The sequence below is a fragment of the Triturus cristatus genome, chromosome 6 (genome assembly GCF_964204655.1).
Source record: "Triturus cristatus chromosome 6, aTriCri1.1, whole genome shotgun sequence".
NCBI lineage: Eukaryota > Metazoa > Chordata > Amphibia > Caudata > Salamandridae > Triturus > Triturus cristatus.
This window is the reverse complement of record NC_140589.1, coordinates 161,834,989-161,857,032: the sequence shown is the minus strand read 5'-3', so window position 1 is coordinate 161,857,032 and position 22,044 is coordinate 161,834,989. Positions and strand designations below refer to the sequence as shown.

The 22,044-nt window shown below is 45.3% G+C and overlaps 1 protein-coding gene across 1 annotated transcript in view; it reads right to left on the bottom strand.

The window, feature by feature from the left end:
• MTMR9 (myotubularin related protein 9) overlaps positions 1-22,044 on the bottom strand; it is a 310,732-nt gene that overhangs the window by 4,166 nt on the left and 284,522 nt on the right. Inside the window, exon 9 of the mRNA XM_085610425.1 lies at positions 2,007-2,158. Within this exon, the coding sequence (XP_085466551.1) occupies positions 2,007-2,158 (152 nt within the window). The remainder of the gene's footprint in view (positions 1-2,006; positions 2,159-22,044) is intronic.

The window sequence follows — 22,044 nt, the reverse complement described above, 5'->3', positions numbered from 1 at the left end:
AGCACTGTCTGGACTGTAGGAAAGAATCGGAGGCGAAAGTGGGAATCAATACTGGCCCCTGCAGGCCAAGTTCCGGTACTGCAGTCATGATCTCTTTACTGTGCTCAGTACTAGATCGGTCAGTCTTAAAATCGGTCGGATCTGGCATCTTCTGACAACAGAGGGCCAAAAGCGGGAATAACACAATTATAAACACAGCACATTACGCTTTTTAATGACTGATTTAAGGCGCAAGACGTTTATCTCTTTAAACATGATAAACTTAGAGAAGCATTTTATTGGTAATTGTCAACAGCCACACTTCCTTTCGAAACTCCTAAATCCCCAGAAGGGGGGTGGGTATGACCTTTGAACTTTTCAGCAAAGGCTTTTCATTGCTCGTCGGTTACCACGTGATATCTGGGTGCACCTCTGCCTCCAAGCTTTTTATTCAGATCTGCTGTAAAAATGTTGGCCTGATATTTTCTCTATCTTGGTTTGAATCTCAAAAACTGTCTATGATGCTTAGGGATTGTGGAATACCAAAAAAAAATGACGGCTGGGTGCTTGAATTAATCTCTGACAGCGATAGCTACTCGGGCCGCATTCCAGGGCATTGCTTTTTTTCTCCAACCATGCCACCCCGGGCAGGAACCGGTTATAAGCAAAGCAACCTTAGTCCTGCTCCAATAGGAGTAATCTCGCCAAACTGCCACGCCAGGTCCCCTCTGAAGCAGAAGGCAAGCAGCCTCAGACCGGTGTCTGCCTGTGTCAGAAGGGTGCAGCTTGGCTCCAGTGACACAGTCCGCACAAGAGCCACCCCGGGGCACACACGGAGAATTCAGTGCGGCGCACTGAGGAGGTCGAAAAAATGCTGGGTGGAACGAATCTCCACCGCTGGTAATTACTCATGGCCGTATTCTAGTCCATCGTTTTTTTGGGATTCCCCTCCTCTCCCCCAGTGATTGGGATATGTAAATATGTATATTAAAGGTCTGGAAAACAAACACGCTTCTGCTGTGCATCATGGGAAGAACTCGTTGTAATGGTGGCAGTGCCTATGAAACTGCTCACCCTGGGACTTTAAATGGCTGATTTCGACACAGTAACTGGCATTGTTCGGAAGCAGGGATGCAAACTAGATTTGTAAGATCAGAACATGCACTTAAGACACCATCTCCCAACCAGGAAGCAAAAGGGTGGCTGAGAATTCCACGCCTAGTTCTAAGAAAGGGGATTCTGACACTACATGAAGTGTAGAGAGAGTCCTTGCTTTATGGCCTTGAAGTAAAAAGATCCAGTGATGCAGCCCCCCTCACGCCCCCAAATACCGAAGAAGAGCGGCGCCAACCACCGCTTCAGTTAACAACTCGCTCCGAAAGTCAAAGTGTCCCCAAGCCTACTAAATGGATGATCACAGCCATATGTTGTGAGACAGTATTTAATGTACTCTCATTTAAATCTTTCCCTAGGTTTGTCCATCGCCCTTCAGCTATCTGGACGTGTGTTGCTGGGCAGGAAAGCTATTGCAGACCAGCAAAAATCCTTCTTTATAGTCACTTTCCTACAACTTTAAATGTGCATTTGTGCTCTAAGTTAAAAATCAAGATAACACCGTGGCCTCTCCTCAACTCACATATGGAGCCACACACTGATGCTATCGTTATTCAATTTCCCGTGGCCTCAACGCAACACCGTGACATGCACTCATATTGTACGGGTGTGGTTAGTTGAACGTAATACTACATACTCAATGGAGTTAACATGCAAATTACAGTTCCATACGTCACCTGGAAATGAAAAGAAGTTGTTTAACAGAGAAGTTCTTCATGCACAACATATTAAGACATGGGAGGCTAACATAAAGGTGCAATGAATTCTCTTTGCAGGTCTCAACCCTTCATTTAATGAGACAGAGGCCAGATACATCTGTAAATAGATATCCTAATGTATCACAGCTGCGTCAGGGGGACATACACCATCTGCACAGGCAGTGAAGAACTCAAAAGCAGGTGAACCTAGCTTACCTTCCCAAAGTTGCAGGCTCTGAGGGGCCACTGAGGGCCAGATCACCAGGCCATTGGCCTCAAAGAAAGGATTTGTGAACTTCCTGGTTTCTTTGGGCTGACTGACCCAGGACCAAAGGGACAGTGTCTTCTGTTTCAGCTTGTGTTTATACCTACAAGAGACGAATGGAAGAGAAATATCATATTACAATATATGGTCTCAATACTAATATTAGTCACTTTAGTATAGTATTTACAGCATCCTACCAATAGCACAGTTTGTGAATTACTAACACCTTCTGCCAAGGTACCAAACTGTCACTAATCGCATCCACGAGTATGAACCTCTATAGTGCACCGCTTGCTTCACACCCTTTAGTACTCAAGGTGAAAAGCATGCTGTTAAGAGCGAAGGCTGAGCCAGTGATGGATGGTGGGTGCAGGTCATGTAACTGCATCACTGGAAAGTAGTAGAAAGATGACTACGTGTAATTTTGGCTCTCCGTCATAGGAATCTTTGCTGAATTCATGAACGTAGAACATGGACGTTGAATATTTTTGCCTGCGAGATAAAACTCTTCTAGTATTTAACAACAGAACACTATGCCCCTATGAAGGCATTTTCTTTAATCTAGACTAGTTTTGAAAACATTACAACATGTTACGCAAGTATGGGAAACTTATAAATGCAAGTTTTCCAACTACCCCTTGCACCGGTTTTAAAAAAACACAGGAGAAATGAAAGAATAATGCATGCATAGACATAACTAGTCTAAAGCTACAGCATAGAGAACAAGTATTTGCAGTGCAATAGATCTCGCATCTGCTAGAGTTTGAGCTACTGGCATTGTAAATGAGAAAGCCTTTTATGTATTGGTTTACAAAACCTGCAAGCGGTGCGTAAACACTGCTTGCAGGTTTTGTAAACACAAAGAAAAGGCATTGTCATTATTGCTTGACGTTTTTTTTTCTATTTCTTTACTTTTGACACAATCGCGGCACCCCCGCTTTAGCTTAAAATGTTGAAAGCTAAAGCTGGGGGGTTGCGATTGGAACGAAAGTAAACAAATAGAAATAATGGCAGCCGGGCACTTTTTTTGCTATTTACTTTTGTTACAATGTTGGCACCCGCATTTTAGCTTTAAACATCTTAAGCTAAAGTGTGGGTGTCGCGATTGCTTCAAAAGTAAACAAATAGAAAAAAACCGCTAATTTGTGTTCTATTTGTTTGACATTAAAGGAATTACGGCACCCGCGCTTTAGCTTAAGATGTTTAAAGGTAAAGCGCGGGATGCCGTTTAAAAAAACCAAAACGTAAATAAACAGAAAAAGAAAGGCATGCGCATGCGTTCGGCCAGCAATTGGAAAAAAAAAAAAAAATGTAAACACATTTTTATTGATTTTCCATGCATCCTAAAAGAAAGAAAAGGAAATGGAAAAAAAGGCAAAGGGGTTTCGGTTACATACCCCGGATTTTTACACACTTTAGATCAGGTTATTGAAGGCACAGTTATATTCCCATAAGAAGTCCATATCAACTGTTCGGGCAAAGCCTATGACCATTGCAATACGTATTTCAACCATTAGAAATACCCAACCCCAACTAACCTCCCACCCTTCCTCCCTCCCCCGCCCCCAAGGCGTGTCACTTAAGTGCTGGCTGCAAGAGGTCAGTAGACCTGCTATCTCAGTGGTCGACTTATTTGAATGGGAGGTAGCTGCAGTTGAGAGTTATCAGGCTAGTGTGCCAAGCGCCGCTGCTAACCGTGAGGCTATAGAGCAAGATGGGCGCGGGGCTATCTATACGTTAGCCCAGGGCTGCCACGGGTCACCTACGGATTGCGTTCGGCCAGCTATTAACAAAAGGAAAGCACAGCCGCCATTATTGTTGCCGAGGCGTGTCGTGCTGGATAAATGTAAAAATAACAAATTGCGTTGAGGGAGTGTCCCCTGCCTGCAACAGCAGGCAGGAGAAGGCGATTTAGGAAATTAGTGCTCAGAGGCTGTAATTAAAGCCTACAGAATAACAACATGTAACAGGGAGTTTCCTAACGGGAGGTTACAAGAAGAGTAAAGGCGGTACTAAGGAGGGCCTACTAAGCCTATTGACCAATGAAAAGCCACCACTTACAAAGGATAGGGACAGGAGCCAATAAAAAATATGGGCAATTTTTGAAAGTTGTGACTTTATATTTAACTAAGCGGGAGATGTAGTGTCTTGTGATTAAAGAACAACGGAAGTCTTCTGGGTCCCACTGTATACCGTAGACCTGTGACATAAGTGTTGAGAGGGATGTGTTGAAGGCAGGCTTAGAATGTTGGATTCTGACTTGCACGCAGCAGAATCAAGATGTGTAGAATTACTCTCCGTGTGTGGCGTACTTACTGGCGGGTTCCTAGGCTGGCAGAAAACTACACACCCTACATAGTGCAGCTTTCCACCCATGTAGGCAAGTGCTCCCGTGCTTCAAATAGGCGTTGTAAGCGCTATATATATGTTACAATACTCGCATCGACTGCTTAAGGGTCCTATTTCTCAATCCTTTTTGATTCAAATTCCAAAGTGCAGAGTCAAACCACGATAAGAGCCCAACTTGGTCTCATGCACAGCCTCAAAACTTTATGCATACAGTCCCCATGACAAGACACACTCTTCCATTCATGCAAATAAAGAACTCCTTTTCTTCATTATTGGTTAAGAACGTAGTTAAGTGAGTTCAGAATACCAGTTGTACAAAACCCATTGTGTTTGATTTATTAGACTATAATGTTGCTGTATAATAATCCGGGCCAAATCCATGGTTCACAGGGCAACTCTCTTCTCTCTTAGTTCACTAGTGGTTCATGTTTAAAAAGTAACACTTTAATACGTCTTCTCAGTGTAGTGCTATAATGCGGCATAAAGCTTCCACGCGTCAATACACTTTTTTGAAGACGGTCATATTCTAAAGGAAGTTTGAGGTATGATTTACATAGCAAACATTTTGAGGGCTTGGCTCCTTCACAGGCTCCAAGACGAGAAAGAGCCTGGGCTTGGCTCTGGCGAGGCTGTGTCTGTTCATTTGTTGGATCAGAAACCTCCAAGCAATGGTAAGTGAGATAGTAGCAAAGATTAGCCTGTGAGGGATATACAAGTGTAATGGGTACTGATAGTGACGCTGTGTGGAGTGACTTGACTGATGGGTTGTGATGGAGGCACAGCGACTGGAAAAAATGGTGAGAACGTGGTAAGTGATTAAAGTAATTTAAACTTGTAAAGAGAAGCAGTTTAGGTGCTTAGCAAGATATGGGAGACTGTGTGTATCTGTGCTCGCTGCAGGCAGTGGTTATTGTAATATCCGGGAAATCAATAGTAAAAACAAAAAAGGCCATCGGACCATAAAATCGGCTCACAAACAACAAAAAAACACCAAACAGTCCAGATATTGATTTGTCAGACTAGCTCTTCAGGTACTGTCAGTCTGACCAAGAGAGGGGGAGAGACTTTCGAATTGTAACTTTGCAAGCCCTATTGAAAAGACCATGTTTTATATTTTCCACAAGCTGTGCTGGTGTGGTATTTTTTTCTCTTAAAGTGGTATACCTCGGCCAGTGCAGGGCGCGTCATAGCTCTTTTTTCACTGCGCTATAATGCAGCACGGCGCTATTTGTTCATACCTTTCAGCCATGCAACAGGGCTAAAAGTTATGAGAAAAGCGCTGAGACGGTGGGGCTGGAGGGGGTAAATCAGCATGAAAAGGATGTGTGTGTTAGGGGTAAAGCCCATCAACTAATTACAGCTGTCAGGAGCGTGCATGATCACTGTGCCAAGTGCCAGTTATGTTGTGTGAACTGCAGGACTGAATCATACGGTGGAAGACACACAAACACTTTATTGTGTTGGCCGTTTATCTGTCACAGCCGAATCCAATAACTATCCTTGTGATGTGGCGAGCATAGGCCTCGCTCCCCCAAAGCGCGCTCGCTCTTCTCTTTTATTGCTTCATCGCCCATGTTTTGGGGCGCCCGAGTCTTGACACTTTGAGGCGTGCTTTCAGTATAATGAATGTTGCCTTTCTTAGCGAGCCTTAGTTGCTTACCTAAAGCATAGTTGATCGTGAATTAGAATTCCTATGGACATGTCACTCTTGCGCGCTTTACTTATGACAATATAGTGCAAAATGAAATTGGAAATATATGTTGTGACTGTGAGCAGTCACACTATAAAATGAAGTTGGATATATACGTCGTGAGAACTCTCATTGGAGATGCATCGTCAGACGCTATAATGGCGCACAGTACTATATTTTTTCATAACTTTAAACGATGTAACAATCCTAAAAGTTATGGAAAGGCGTTATGATGGGAGGGAATAAAGTAACAATGGAAAAAGCACCTGAATTAAATCTGTGCTTGTGCCATGCTCCACAGAACAACAGGAACAAACCAATGTAAAACAATGGGCGGGCTGCAAGCACCTCATTGGAAGCAATAGTATCTTCCTAGCTAGTGCATGCTGCGCACACAGGTTCGACCATAAAAACAAATCGAAGGACAGTGCCAAGCACTTATGCAGAGTTGCCAAATATTTAAATAAATGACCTCGTCTCCATTGTACACCCGGCCCCCTTTTCCTTCCAAGCATGCGCGAGAGCGAGGCATCCCTATAGACCACTTGAGCAACTCTGAACCCCGTCTGCAATATCTTGATGCAGCCATACCACACATTGCCCTATCTTTAATGGCTTTACACGCATGAAAGTAAAGAGTACCTCACTCAAAACGCAGGAGCAACAATGATTTCTTACCTGTGAAAAGAGATGGGCTTCTCCTTGTACTTGTGCCCGCAACCGTAAGCAGAGCAGGACTGCCCCATCTTCACACCGAGCACTAAAACGGCTGTGCCTTTTTAAGAAAGGACGAACAATCTTGATATGTGCGTGCTTGTTTAAACGACTAACTAGTGCTTCACCACTGTTTATTAGTCCTTCTAGAACAGCAATTTATGTATAAGTGGTCTGGTATTTTTGTTTAAAAAGGTGGCAACCCTAAGACCTGGCCGATTTTTCAAGAAAAGAGTTATATTCCCACTGGATTCGAACATCCATTGATACACAGGAGAGTCCGGACAGTGATGTAAATCGTAAAATAATGGTGGGAGCACGGAATACTTTAGCAACACAGAACTGGGTGGAATTTAAAGAAGCATTGGTAAATACAGGAAACTATGCTGCAGCCAATAGAACTGGAGGAAAAGTAATTGGCCCTCATAGGAACTAATGAAAACCCAGGAAGGAGAGGGGGCAGGCTCCCCTTGCACGTGAAATCTAAAAAACAAGTCCAATCTCCCTTAAAAGGAAGCCCGAACAACAAATATCCTACTAGAAAAATCCCAACTGCCGGTGGACATCAAAAAGCCTAAAAAATAAAAGCAAGGGAACAGGAGGCACGGCAGGGGAGGCAGCCGCAACACAACTGTGGCATTAAGAGGAGGTGGAAGGAAAAATGCTATTTTTAAATGTAAGCAGATATGGCGCTGAAGTTGAACACAGTCAACCTGTAACGGAGCAGAAAACCAAGAAAAAAAATAGTCCCACAAAGAACAGATGAAGAACCATAGCGGAATGAGACAGAACTAAGTCCCTGCTCTGTGGGAGGAGCAGAAGAGAGAAAGTAGGCAGGACTGACCACTCACAAGCAGGGATTTTCAAAGGACACTGACTTACACAAATGAAAAGCAATGGCAAGAGAGAGGATGGACTTGATGCCCACAGACCGATTACAGCAGGTCTCGAAGAGACAGCTTAGCGGTCTAGCTCGACCTAAAAAATGCTCTTGACCTTTTAGGCATTTGGCTGACCTGAGTATGCCAACAAACACAGCTCCAGGTAGTTAGCATCCAGTTCACCTTGACCTTGTTTTCAAATACAAACCCTCAATATCAGACATTACAATAAAAAAACAATGTAATGATAGAGGGGAGAGGGAGGGCTGTTTATCAAATCAGCAACGATTCCTATGATGGTGACCCTGTATTACAGAGAAGGATTAGTTACTTACCTGTAATCCTAGTTGTCTTCCAGGGGTATCCTCATCAAAGTCATAAGCATTAGAATATTCCCGCACATGGGCGGGAATATTCTAATGCTTATGACTATTGATGAGGATCCCCTGGAAGAGAAGAAACGTTTTCTTCATCATCATAAGAGCTTTGGTGATATTCATTATTGTTAACTACAATAGCAACCTCCCCCAAATAAGCGGAATCAAGAGATATTACTGCATGATGCCCAAAGCACAGCACCAAGTGTGTTAGGCAAACAAGTTGCATATTAAGGCCTGCTCAAATTGTGCAACCATCCGTGGATCATATTATGTATCAGGAGCACAGTCCATGTTTGCACCAAGGCACTCCTTCAAACAGGTGCGATGGGCGTAAACATGAGCAGTGTGGCAGATTATAATGAATGCGATGTCCTCACTCAGGTTATGCCCATGCCATATTATGAACACAGGTGCCAAGATGTTGTCAGGAGTCCCACTGTCAGTGTGCCACCTGAGGGCAGTCCTGGGAAGGACACAAAGGGGGATATCATGGACTCCCCAGAAATTGCCCCTGCAGGTAGGTGCTGTCACTCACTGCACCTGCCTGCTGGGGGAACTCTGTCGCTTCCCTTAAGTTTAGGTGGTTGCCTCCAGCACAGAGAGGCATCTCCTCCGTATTTCAGGATCCTCCAGGTGTTGTCAGCTGCTGTGATGATGGTGGTCTCTCTACTGTGGTGTGGTCTGATTCCTGATTGCATGGTGTCTAGGATATGGTGGTAGGTGAAGTGGTTGGCGAGGGGTCTGTTGATGAATTGTTCCAGGATCTTGAAAGGGTGATGGTTGGAAGGAGATTAGACAGCAGTTTGCGAGCTTGGTAGTGTCTACCAAGGGCTTCTTCAGGAGGGTTTGATAGTTGTGTGCCACCATGAAGGCAGTTTTGTGTATGGAGGTATTGGGGATGGCGGGGAGTGCTTTGCCGATGGGGCTGACCCTTTGCTGAAAGCATGGTGGGGGCAAGAATCTGACAGCGCCCCAGAGTGGATGAATTCTATTGTTTCCTCAATGGTGACAGTGCTCCATTAGGTCATGTTGTTGCCTTTGTCTGATACAAGGACAAATATTGCAAGTTTGATGGGCCTGGTTGTGGGTTTAAGTTGCAGTACTTGGTTGTGATTTTGCTGCAGAAATGTCTGAGAGATTGTTGCACAATTCTTGGGTTAGGGTTACATTGCTGGAGGTTGTTGCTGGTGTGGTGAAGTCTTATTATTACAAAAATGTCCTTGCGACTATTCAAACTGCTATTTATGCGTTCAGTTAGGGACGTCCTCTTAGTTTCCGAGATTTGCTGGTGGTAGTATATTTGGCTGGATTTGAAAACGTTGTGTGCTTCTTCTTGGCTCGTCGTCCTCCTCCTCTGTTCTAGTTGTTTGCAGTGTTGTTTGGTCATTCTGAGTTCTACTATGTAAAAGCTGGCTTGCAAATGTGTTCTTATAAATTAACTTCTTTTCTGAGGTGGCAGGGTATCAATGCAGGGGGGGGGGATCTAGTCATTAAGGTTGTTGGTATCATTGGTTAGGTGGTTGGTTGTTGTGGAGAGAGGAATCCCAATTTGCCTCTGATATGGTGTTGCAGTGTTGGCCATCTTGGCCCATCACAGTGGTTGTTCTGTGGTGGGGAATGTCGACTGAGAAGTTGACAATGTGTGGTCGATCCAGGTGGCAGGAGTGGGTGTATTAACCATGATGCTGTTTATTGAGGGGAAGACTTTTGAGGAGTGCGGCTGTGTTGAGGTTGGTCAAGTTCTCTAGGTTAAAGTTGCGTCTCCAATGAGGATGTAGGCGATGACTAAAGGGACACCAAAGTCCAAGATGCTGTTGGTGAAGTTGTCTCAGGATTGGAATCCTGGTGGTCGATAGAACAGGATTCCGACCAGGGAGAAGTTGGCTGTGATTTGCAGTTTGAAGTTGAGTTCCTGTTTCTGTGTTGGTGCTGCAGCTGATGGGGTCCTTAAAACCCGGCGGTTCCTCCTCGGAGTCTGTGCTTGCACACTTGCCTGGCGATCTTGTAGTCGGTGGAGATAGCGGTGGCAATATCTGGTGTAGATGCTGCGGCTAGCTATATTTTAGTGATGAACAGGAGGTCATATGTGGTATTATCTAGTAGGTTAGAGATCTCTGTGACGCGTTTGCTGAGTGAGCGGATGCTGAGAAGCATGCATGACACCAAGTGGAGCGTGGCTGGGTGCTGGTTTCTGGGTAAGGTGTTGGGTTCAGACGTGGTGGTGGGTGTTAAAGCGGTGGGTGTGGAGGTGAAGGTGAAGCGGCAGGAGATGCAGGTGAATGCTCCTTCCGTATTGTGTTGTGCGGCGCATCAACAGCTTAGCAAGCCGCAGCATGGATGAGAGCAGCAGGGTAGAGGTGGGGCATGGTGGGACATGGGCTCCTAGCTGGGTATGGGCCAGGTGCCGACAGGCTTACCTTTTGCGTGCCACTGAAGCGCCCTTTGCTCGTATCCATTGCATGTCCGTGCTTCAGCCACTGTTAAGTAGTTCTGAGGGGGATGAGCGCAGGGGGTGGTGGGCAGGCCTGGATGGGAAGCAGAGGATGGAAAGGACATGTGGAGAGGAGTAGTAGGGAGAGATGGTGGAGCAGAAAGAGCACAGAGACAATAGAAACACAACGAGGCACAAAACGAGGTACAAGCACAGAAATACACAGGGACTAAAGGGGAGAAAAAGGAGGCAAAAACAGAAACAAAGGCAGTGAAAGCAATGAAAGGATGAGTGAGAGCAGTGACAATGGACAAACGGGAGAAGGCAGTAGTAGCTAGCCAAAAATGAGAAAGGTGCAGTACAAGCGTGGGAGAGAGAGAAATGCAAGCAAGAGGAAGAGAGGAGCGCAGCAGGTGCCTCAAGGCACTGGAGCTCGAACAGAAAAGAAGAGAGGCAAGTCCTAGAGGGGGCTATGGCTCCCAACTGCTTAATGTGGGAAAGCATTCCTTTTTAGGTCTCACAGTGTAATTAGAGCCTGTTTATTGTTTACCATTGGCTGGCCCCATTGTCACTCATTTGCTTACTATTTGATGGCCTGTGTGGGCTTTACATCCCCGTCGTGAGATTGTCTATCCCCTGGAGCATGGATGAATTAGTGTGTCCTTACACTGTTCCTATTTTTTGGTGCTTTTTTTTTTTTTTTTGTTAAGCACTCTATGAAAATGCAGGTGTTTTCCAGCTGTGTCCTTCATGTACTTCTCTGCCCCAATCTCCATGCTGCTGTGTTCTGCCTTGCGCTTCTGTGCCACCCAGGTCTCCATGTTGTTCTGTCTTGTTTTGTGCTTTTCTGCCCCTCTCGTCCAGCCCCCTTGTTTTTCTGTCTCACTAGGTGCTCTTTGCTCCTCCCACACCCCGGTCTCTGTGTTGAACTGTCCAGCTGTGTTCCTACCTGACCCTTCCGTGTTGTTTCCATCCCATGTTCCTTCCCTGTCTCTATGTTCCTCTGTCTCACTGTGTGCTTCTGTGCTCCGTTCTGCTGTGTACTTCTGTGCAAAACCCTCATGTTACCTTGTCTTGCCGTGTGTGCTTCTCCGACACTCACATATTGTGTCTGAGTGTTGATTTCCCATGCACAGCCGATGTCCCTTGTTTCATTTCCTCACTTGTCAGAGTCCTCCATTTTACTTCCACACCCCTCCCCACCATTTTCCTTTTTTGTTACTGATCCAACTCAGATGTGTAACTAAGAAAACACAAGCATTTGCAATGCAATCGGTCTCGCCTTTGGGATCTTATATGTATTTAGCTATGCAGCACATTAGCCTGGGTGCTGAAACATCTACGGTTCTTTAACATGGAGGAAAAGTAAGCACCAATCTGCGTGACATGCCAGGTATGGCAAAACATGGAGAGAAATATTGCCTTTCAGTGGGAAATGGTATATTCCAAAGCTCTGCTTTTAATTTAAAATCAGGGCTTTTGGTGGTCATATCACAGAAAATACAAGATTTGAAAAAAATATTATTGTCTACGGTTGCTCATGGAAGACCATTTCTATGGACTGGAATCTAGAGAATGCTAAAGTGATTCTGGTATTTTACTGACCTCTGCTGGTCGTTTTCCATCAAGAAGATTAAATAGAGGCAGTTTCCAGAAAAATTAAAAAAAGAAAGTCCCTCAGCAGAAAGCATTCTGGTATTTTACGGACCTCTACTGGTCGTTTTCTATTAAGACAGTTAAATAGAGGCAGTTGAACAGAAAAAAGTCCCTCAGAAGCAGACAAGTCCTAGGGCTGATCTCCAGATCCCACACAGTACATACACATACAAGTATATAAGAAGTATGTAATAAAGTATATACAAGAGGTCTCTAATGCTCGACCTAAAAAGTGCCTGCGCAATCAGCGCCTGGATACCTTCACAGGTAACAAGCAGCACTCTACACTCCACCTTACATTACACTACAATTTTGGACAAAAGCAAACAGCTGTTCACGTCAAAGCAATGTTTTTGTTAAAAATTCATTAGCCATGCAACACAGCATCAGTGATGTTTACGCAGCACGGCTAAAACCCATTTGCAAAGGCAATAGGTCCCAAAGGCAAGACATATTGGCTTTGCCAATGCTCATTATTACTGCTAGCAACCTGCTTGGAGAAAATATGTGCTCAAATTGTTTAGCGACAAAGTGTTTAAATACTAACTAACCCTAGCTATCGCAGAACTTTTTCAGATTTTCCACTGCTGTCATTGATGCTGCGGGAATGCCAACCTCCATCATTTTTTAAAATTAAGTGGGCAAATCAAACCGGCCCTGGAAAAAATGGATACAATTGTTTGAATATTAATTAATAGCATTGGTGGAGAGAAGTTTCCTCTAGAATTTGTACCCTATATTTAGAGGTAGAGGGAACAAGAGTCTATGAAAGTCTTATTAAACCATCAGAGGAGGAGGAGGGGACTGGTAAACCTGGTGATGTCTTCTAGAATCTTTTTAACAAGATAGAAGATCGTTTTGGTGGCAGAATTAATGTCACGTTAGAGAGATAAAAACATTTATTCAGTGCACAAGAATGAAAAAGGGTTTTGAGTTACAGAGCTGCTCTGAGAGGACTATCAAACTCTAACACTTGTGAATTTTGTGGGTTAAGTGACTCTTTTATTAGGGACCAATTGATGAGAGCAACTAACAATCTTAGAGACCAAAGCAAGGTTTTACCTAAAAACATGTTTTAAGGATGCTATTGCAATAACTCAGGGCATCGAGCACACAGGCAATTGTGCCAAGGTGAGGAAGGGATTTCTAGCACGCAACAAATATGTCCCAAAAGATATGATGCAACTGCACAGTTGACAAAAGGTTCCAGGTGAAACAAAGAATTTACTTTGATAATTCTAATTTTAGATGTTTCTGCAATTGTAATACTGGGTACCTAGCTAATAGATGGTTAAATAACCCCAGAACGCACTAAATGTTGAAAGAGGGGACACTTCACTTTTGTTTGCAAGGAAAGCAATACAAAGTGACTCAGCTCCATACAAAGAAAGGAAAAAACGAAATGTTATTTCAAATTAAAGTAGGGAATACAGAGATGAACCTGTCACATTAGGAAATAAGGTTACATGGCCAAATAGAGGATTCTTGCTCCCCCTATACGGTGATTAAAAAGGATGGGTTTCATAAAGTATTTTCGGCAAAAGGATACGCACTACAAGTTCCAGATATTCATCCAGTAGGGCACACTCGATCCACATCACTTGCTGGGAGGATACAGATACACATTTCTTTTGTGGTAAGACCGCAGGTATATAATGAAAAGAGTCTCTGATCTCCTCCGAGGGAGACCTCGGAGAGATCTAGGGATTAAACTGGACCTTAATAAACCTGATCCACTTCTTTTAGATGAAAACTTTTTATCACACCAATGTATTTGCTGAATATCTTACATTTTTTATGGCCAAATTGGGCTTCCTAACACTGCATTTAACTGAAGGATGGAGCAGTCCCTGGAGAAGAAAAGGTACAACCGATTCTCCACAGATTCTCCACTTATTGTAGGGATCTATCGGGAGGAGTTGAAAGATTATTAGATTTACAGTTTCTAAATGGCTTGTTACAGGTGGGTTGACCTTCAAAACAGAAAGTGAACAATTAGCCATGTGAGTAGACTTGAGGGATCTTAATGCTGGGAAATGGGTTGACAGGCATCCGACACGAAAATGTTGAGCACAATTGGGGAGGTTTTGGGTTTCAGTATCAATGACCTACCCTTGGCATATTGCCAAGCTGCATTGCACTCAGACTCAAGGAGCCTAGCTTCCTTTATAACACCATTATGGGCCCTTCTATTGCGAAGGATGCCATTCGGGCCAGCTTCAGCAGCAGCTGCATCCCGGCTTATAATGCAAGAAATATTTGAAGGCTTCCTGTGTGTGCTATGTTTCCAAGCTGATGTGTTAATATCTGGAAGCAATGTATAACAATAGCTGCAATTTGAGGAGGGTACCAGAGGGATTCAAGAAGGCAACACTTCCTGTGAAAAAAGACAACTGGCAATTTGAGGCTAGCTAAGTAACCTGCTTAGGTCACACACTGTCTAAGGATGAGGGAAGACCAAATGTTGATCTGGTTGAAGCGGTTACGGAAGCATGATTTCCAACAAAAAAAAGTTGTAAATTCGTACTGGAAAATATACCTGGTGTAAAGTACTTAGCAGCTGATTGTCTCATCCAGGGTGTTGATTGGCATGCAGGGGCAAAGGCAGAAAATGGGAAAGGTATCCCATCGATAGGACAAGCTGGATGTGTGATAGTTGGCCTGAAAAAGTGAATGTTTCTGAACATTTTGATAAACAAATTTTTATTGTGTTTTGCGGCATATGTTTCTGAACATTTAAGACTGCTCTGGCAGGTAAGACATCACTTTAGTTTAGTGGGCGGTAAACTAAAAGGAGAAGAAAGGCTGTTCCTCCAGAAGCCCAAAGGGACAGAATTGTAGAACTAATTTAAAATGGACACTTCGAAAGAAGTCTTAGAAAGATTGAAACAATATTGCATTACTCGCGACCTAGGATGCCTAAATGCCGCAAACAAATTTAGAATGTTAAGCATGAACGAATCACCTCTGTCATTTGGAATCAAGGTGCAGTTGGTAGCAGGAGCAGGTGTGATGTGCTGGCTCATGTGAAAGAATTAATATGTACAAATATTACAATGGCCTGATTATATTAACTGGCAGGGACATGCTTTGGTCTTCTAATTATTATTATTAAGGGAGTTTTGTAAAGCGCTTGGTTACGCTCGGAAGAGTGTCCCCGCGCTGAAACTGAAAGACTCAGAGACAGAAATGAGGAGTGGGCCCGGATTATCTAGAGAATAGATGTGTTTTTAGTTTCCTCCGAAAACTAGATTCAGATGGATCCATGCGAAGGTTAAGAGGAAGAGCATTCCAGCTCTTCGCCACCAAATACCGAAAGGATCTTCCTCCCATTCGGGCCCTTCTCACCCTAGGGACCTTTAGTAGGCCACCATATGAGGAGCGCAAAGTGCGTGATGGTACATGCCTGGTGACTAGGTTCTGGAGTGGTGCAGGCGCCTTCCCATTGAGGATGCGATAACAAGTACAAAGGGCTTTAAATTCAACTCTGCTCCTTACTGGCAGCCAGTGGAGGGTCTGAAGGGCTGCCTTGGAGGCCGATCTTTTGGGGAATTTTAAAATGAGACGGGCTGCCGCATTCTGTAACACCTGAAGGCGATTTATTGCCTTACAGGATGCTCCCAAATACAGTAGGTTGCCGTAGTCTAGACGCGATGTGACGAGGGCGTGCACTAGCGTTCTACGGGCGGACGTGGGGAGGAGAACTAGGACCTTCCGTAGACTTTTTCAAACGCTAAGAGCTCTTAGCAAGACGATCAAATGTTTCTCCCTGAAAACCCGGAGAATAGTGATACAAGGCCATATACTGTCACAGTTAGATTATATTAACTCGCCGTACCTCAGGAGTCCTGCCTAGGTCACCAGGAGGTTGCAGGTTATTCAAAATGCTGCAGCTAGAGTTCTGGTGAACCTTTCCAAATCACAGTCTGAACGCTAGCCTTTATTATCTACTGATAAAGAAAATTATAGAATTGATAGCACTCTGCATTGCACACAAAGTAAAACATGTCCAGGGCCCACACAGCCTTAATCTTCTCATTGTCCCGCATAGCAATGCATGAGATCAAAGGTTGAACAACCGCTTCTAGCTGCCTCCCCCAGAATCAAAATGGCAAGCAAAAGCTGGTGTCCAAGCTCTGGAGCTCCCTCCCTATTCGCTTAAAAGCTAAAGGCAACCTGCTCAGTATTAGAAAGCAATTAAAGATCCATTTGTTTACATAATCAGTGTATTATCTCTCATAAATCCTGCTAGCGCTGGGAAGTCGGTCTAAGTATCCATGCGCTCTACAAGAAACTGCAACATACCATATAACTGATCACCCCATGTACGGGCCATGGTAGTATCAATATCCTGCAAGATCAGCAACAGTCCTCACAATACTCAAAACTTGATTTCAAACTACTGTTCCCCTCCTGAATTACTTTGAGGACGTCAATTCTCCACCCGAAGCCTGTCTACCAATCTGGACACGGTATAACACAATGAGTGGTCATAGTTCGACAGAGGAACTCGCTACTTCAAGAGTTGTGGACAATGTGCCACACACTTTATTTCCTGCCTTACCCATGTGCTGATTTTCCTTCTCAGCCGAAGTAGAAGTCATGTTTAGAAATCTCTTTTTCACTGCAGCAACTATAACAAACAATGCATGGCATCTGACTTGAGGAACGGTGGCTCTTCCGCTGGTCTTTTTTGTGTCTTTAGAAACGTTTGTGTGTCTGCTTTGAAAGTTATCTGAAATATTTCCATAACTAGCTCCAATAGGCCTTGAACAAATGAGATCAATGGCTTTGAAGACACTTGATGCTGAAGAGGTACACAAATCACAGAGGCGCTAGTCTGTGGAGCTTCAAATGGTATACTCAGTTTAGACGCACCTTTAGGCTTGTGAATGGTGAGTGCATCATCCAAAGGAGAAGCTCTTTTTGGAGACCTGGGGGGACAAAGTTGAGCTATAATACCACTTCAAGTCACCCAGCTCGAGTTAGAGTCATATAAAGGTGAAACTCTGGGCCTATGACTTTGCATGCTCTCGGTGAGGATGAGAAGCATGATGCCGTCTAGGAGAAGGAGAACTGGTACAATGTCTCAGGATGAATATTGTAGGAAATCCGCCTTTTCTGCATGGTTACCCCAGATTTATTTGCCTTTTGCCAGACACTATATTTTTGCTAGCTTTAAAACTCTATGCCTTTTGCCCTGTTGACTAGTAGTAAAACGCATGGGCTCCGTACTTTTAACATGGTTGAATGGTCATACTGCAAAATTGGAATATTTAACATGCCTATAAGTCCCTCGTATATGGTACAAAGTGTATCCAGGGCCTGAAAGTTGAATGTCACTGGTGGACTGCAGCACCTTAGTGCAATCCACTACAGTGGCAGTGCAAGCATGGCTCCGGGTTTGACACTGTAGCAGTGTAAAAACTGCAATTTAACCTACAAAATAAGCCCTTATGACAGGTCAAAACCTCCCCTTTCAAAGCTTTTTTTTTTTAAACTTTATTTATCTTTTATAATCAAATCTACAACAAAATCACATCTGTAGTTACATTAGTCTTTGGTGTGCAATATACATTCCGACGACAACACATATGCCTCCATTTTCAATATACATTCCTAGCTCTGCGCTAATAGCACCCTTGTCCTTGCAGCCTTCTTTGGACCTGTCACACCTCTCCCATGTCACTAGGGTAGCCCAGTCTCCCAACAGGTTTTTCCTGAGAGTCAGCTCTACATACATACTCTTATGCTATTTGATTACGACATTACCCGCCATCTGTACCTGTCCAGGGGAGAGCCTGATGATACCTCCACTAACACATTGCCCGCCCGGCTAATCAGTGTTCCCGCCGCCTGAGTTAACCAACCCCTGTGGGCACAATCCCGGAGCCGGAATGAGAGGAAGTGGAAGTGGGCAGAGTCGCTATATACGTTCTGTAGGGACCCCAGATATCTTTAGGGCGCACCACGCTGGGCAGTAGGCTAGAATAAATCTCGCTGTTTATGCTGCAAAAGGCCAAATCAGTGAGCCATGCCTGGGTCGTGGGAACCGCCCCGCCCCTGCAGCGCAATCTCTCGCTTTGCTAACAGAAAACATATGGAAGCCAACCTCCGAGCCGACTTGGGAAAGTTGACTGTATACCCCAGCAATGCCACCTCCGGGGTAGGAACCAACGTAAGCCCAAGCATCTCCCCCAGAATTTTGTGTATCTGTACCCAATACAAGTGTATGTGTGTACAGGACCAAGTCATATGGGCAAAATCAGCGTGTGGGGCGCCGCATTTCCAGCACGTGTGTGGCCTCTTCGGGTCAATAGTATGTAGTTTTGCCAGTGTCATGTAGCTTCTACGAAAAAACTTATAATGTAACAGCTTATGGCGACTATTTAATGATATCTTTTGGGTGACCTTGCAGCAGGCTGACTATTGATCATCCGCAATAGGACGTCCCAGGTCAGCCTCTCATTCCAAACGCAGTTTCTCGTCCCTGCAGGGAACTTGTGCTATGCAGTTTGTACAATTTAGAAATTATATGTGCCCCGGTTTCCTTTTCAATGAGGAGAGTCAATGGCTCGAAGGATTCAGGCACCAATGGGAATCCCCCCCACCTCAGATCGTGCTGTTAAATAAAGCCGGTTGAGAAGAAATTTGTCAATGAAAGTGGTGTCCCGGAAGCGTGCCTCCTCCGAGACCGAGAATATGTGCCCGCCCGGGAACAAATCACCCATCTTGATGATTTCAAACTTAGTCAATGTGCGTTGCACGAGCCCCTCGCCGGTTACGGGAAGCCATCGTGCATTTGGCAACGGGAGAGCAGAGGAATATAAAGTGGATTGACCCATGTAGCGTAGGAGCATGTTCCAGGCCCAGCTAGTGGTCGATACCGTTTGTATGTCAACCGGACTTCTGGGTTCGCCTCTAAGTAGTACCGCTGCTAAGCGGTCAGGAAGCACAAAGTCCGCTTCCGGGCGCAAGAATGGAATCCGCGCATCAGGGTGGTACCAGGCGTATGCATGCGCGCATTGTGCGATCAGGTAATCTAGATAAAAATCTGGTATTCCAAGTCCGCCTCTATCGTACGGGAGAGTGAGTATCTTCCACAGGACCCGGGGCTGCTTGCCTCCCCAGACCAATCTCACCAAATGGGATCGTAACGTGGCAAAAAAGCTTTGAGTGAGGGGTATGGGGATATTATTAAAAAAATATAAAAATTTAGGGAGCACTATCATCTTTATAATTGCGATTCTACCTGCCATGGATAAAGGAAGCCGTATCCATTTATACACCTGCGACTCGAGCTTTGTTATTGCGCAGCCATAATTAAGGCGCAGCATCTGATCTTGGCTCAGGTGTATGTGGATGCCCAAATACCTTACAGAGTCTGCACACCATTCCAGTGGAAACTCACATTGCCAAGGGGAGGTGCAGCTAGTCAACGGAAAAATTATTGACTTATGCCAATTGATACTCAGCCCAGAGTGTCGCCCAAAGCGAAGTATTTCCCGTATAAGCGGTGCAAGATTCAGATGTGGATCTCTAACATAAAGTATAGTATCATCGGCATATAATGAAACCAATAGGGGACCTGTCCTGAATTGCAGCCCTCTGTGGAGATGCCGCTCTTGAAAATGCCGAATTAAGGGGTCCATGGCGAGAATGAATAAAAGCGGGGAAAGCGGACAACCCTGGCGGGTGCCCCGAGTAAGAGCTAACGGGTGCGACAACGTGCCATTAATACGAAGTCTCGCCGTGGGCCGACTGTATAATAGCTTCGTGGTGGCAATGAAGCCGGCTGACATGCCCATCCGCCGCATTATGGAAGAAGGGCCATTTGAGAGTGTCGAATGCTTTTTCTGTGTCAAGCAGTATTGCCGCCGCTGGGGTAGCGGGGTTTATCCTGTGTAGCACCGAGAACAAAGTCTGCAAATTCAATGAGGTCGAGCGGTGGGGGACAAAGCCCGATTGAGCCGGCGAAATGATAAACTCCATCAATTGTGAGAGTCTGTTGGCCACGATTTTGGCGAGGATCTTGTAGTCGATGTTTAATAGCGAAAGGGGCCGGTATGACCCACAAAGAGCTGGGTCCTTATTAGGCTTTGGAAGTAGAATAATGACCGCTTCGCTCAAGGTGGGCGGAAGGGTCTCCCGCTCCAAGGCCTCAACATACACCTCAATAAGTTTCGGTGCCAACAGATCCGAAAAGGCCTTGTAGAACTCGCCAGTCAGGCCATCGAGGCCCGGAGCAGAGGAGCCCCGAAGTACTTTAATCGCCCCTCGTACCTCGGTCACCGTTATGGGCTCCGCCATAAACTCCTGCATGCCCTTCTCTAAAAACACTAGCGCAATTTCAGATAAGTAGTCCTCTCGAGCAGAAGTGTCACTGCTGTGTCTAGTCGTGTATAATGCTGTGAAGTGGGCCAGAAATTCATCCCTGATCTCCGAGGGTGTCGAGCGAAGCAATCCGTCCTGGCCACGTATTTCAGTGACGTATGCCTTGCTGTACGGCGGCCTCAGAGCCTGAGCTAAGGTGTGGCCCGGACGATCGCCCTCCCCATATCTACGGGCAGTTTGGTATTTACCCAAATAAAGGATCTCTCTATCCGCCGTCTCCCTGTAATCGGAGAGGAGGCTCAGCCTCCTGGCCAGTACCGAGCCAGGAGGAGCGTGAAGCGCCTCTGCATCTAACGACTCTAGTTTAGACTCCAACTGTGCGAGTGTTGTGCGCAACGCCTTGAGGACCCCTGCATGTTTGGCTATACAAACACCCCGAATGTAGGCCTTAAACCCCTCCCACAGCATGGCCCAGGAGTCCACCGAGCCGGTGTTAATCGCAAAATATTCCTCAATCGCCTCATTGACCTCGTGGCAGAATAGGTCGTCTAATAGCGCGCGCCCAGGGAAGCACCATTGTCTCTCAAAACCCTCGGGGCGTGGTACATGCAGGCAAAGCAACACAGGCGAGTGGTCAGAGTACGTCCTGGGTAGTGTCCTCAATGTCCGGTACCAGGGGGACACACCTGGCGAGAGCAGCCAGTAGTCGATCCTAGTCCAAGTATTGTGTTGGCCAGAAAAGTGTGTGTAGCAAGTGGAGGAGGGGTTACGCCTGCGCCAAATGTCAATGAGGGAGCAATGTTCACAAAGTTCACGGATTGCGCGCCGCGCTCTGGGCTTAGTGTCCGCCGCATCCGAGGTACTGTCCAAGCCCACGTCCAGTAAAAGATTGAAATCTCCACCAATCAGGAGCAAAGCAGGTTCTAGTTTAGAAAGTTGAGCGTTTAGCGCGTGGAAGTACTCCGGGGAGTCAGTGTTGGGGCCATAGACACAAACCAAGATGACCCCATGGCCCATCATCACCCCCCTCACTATGATATAGCGCCCCTCTCTATCCCCAATAACCTGTTGGCAATGAAACGGAACTAGTTTATGGATTAATCTAGCGTAATTGCTAAAGTTGGCGAAGTACCTGTGTGCCCCCCAGCTCGCCGCAAACCGTGGTGTGTCTGTGGTGTGTAAGTGTGTCTCCTGGATAAAGGCAACGTCCACATTATGCCGATCCAAATAGTGCACCACCTGCCTGCATTTCCGCTTATTATTAAGGCCCCTGACATTCCAGGATAACAGTGACAAGTCCAAGGGGCATTCATTTAATCCTATCCGAGCCATCCGGGAACTTGAAGAAACAGTCGAAAACAGGTGTCATCACTACGCCCATATTCCACCAAATATGACACACCAAATAGATGCTTCTGTGATCAAAACAACCTTCCCCATCCCCCCTCCCCCCACCCAGCCTTGCCACCAAAAAAGTGAGGCCAACCCCAACCTGCAAACAAAAAAAAACGTACCATACATTTATGCCATCAGCAAACACAATTAACAGTAGGA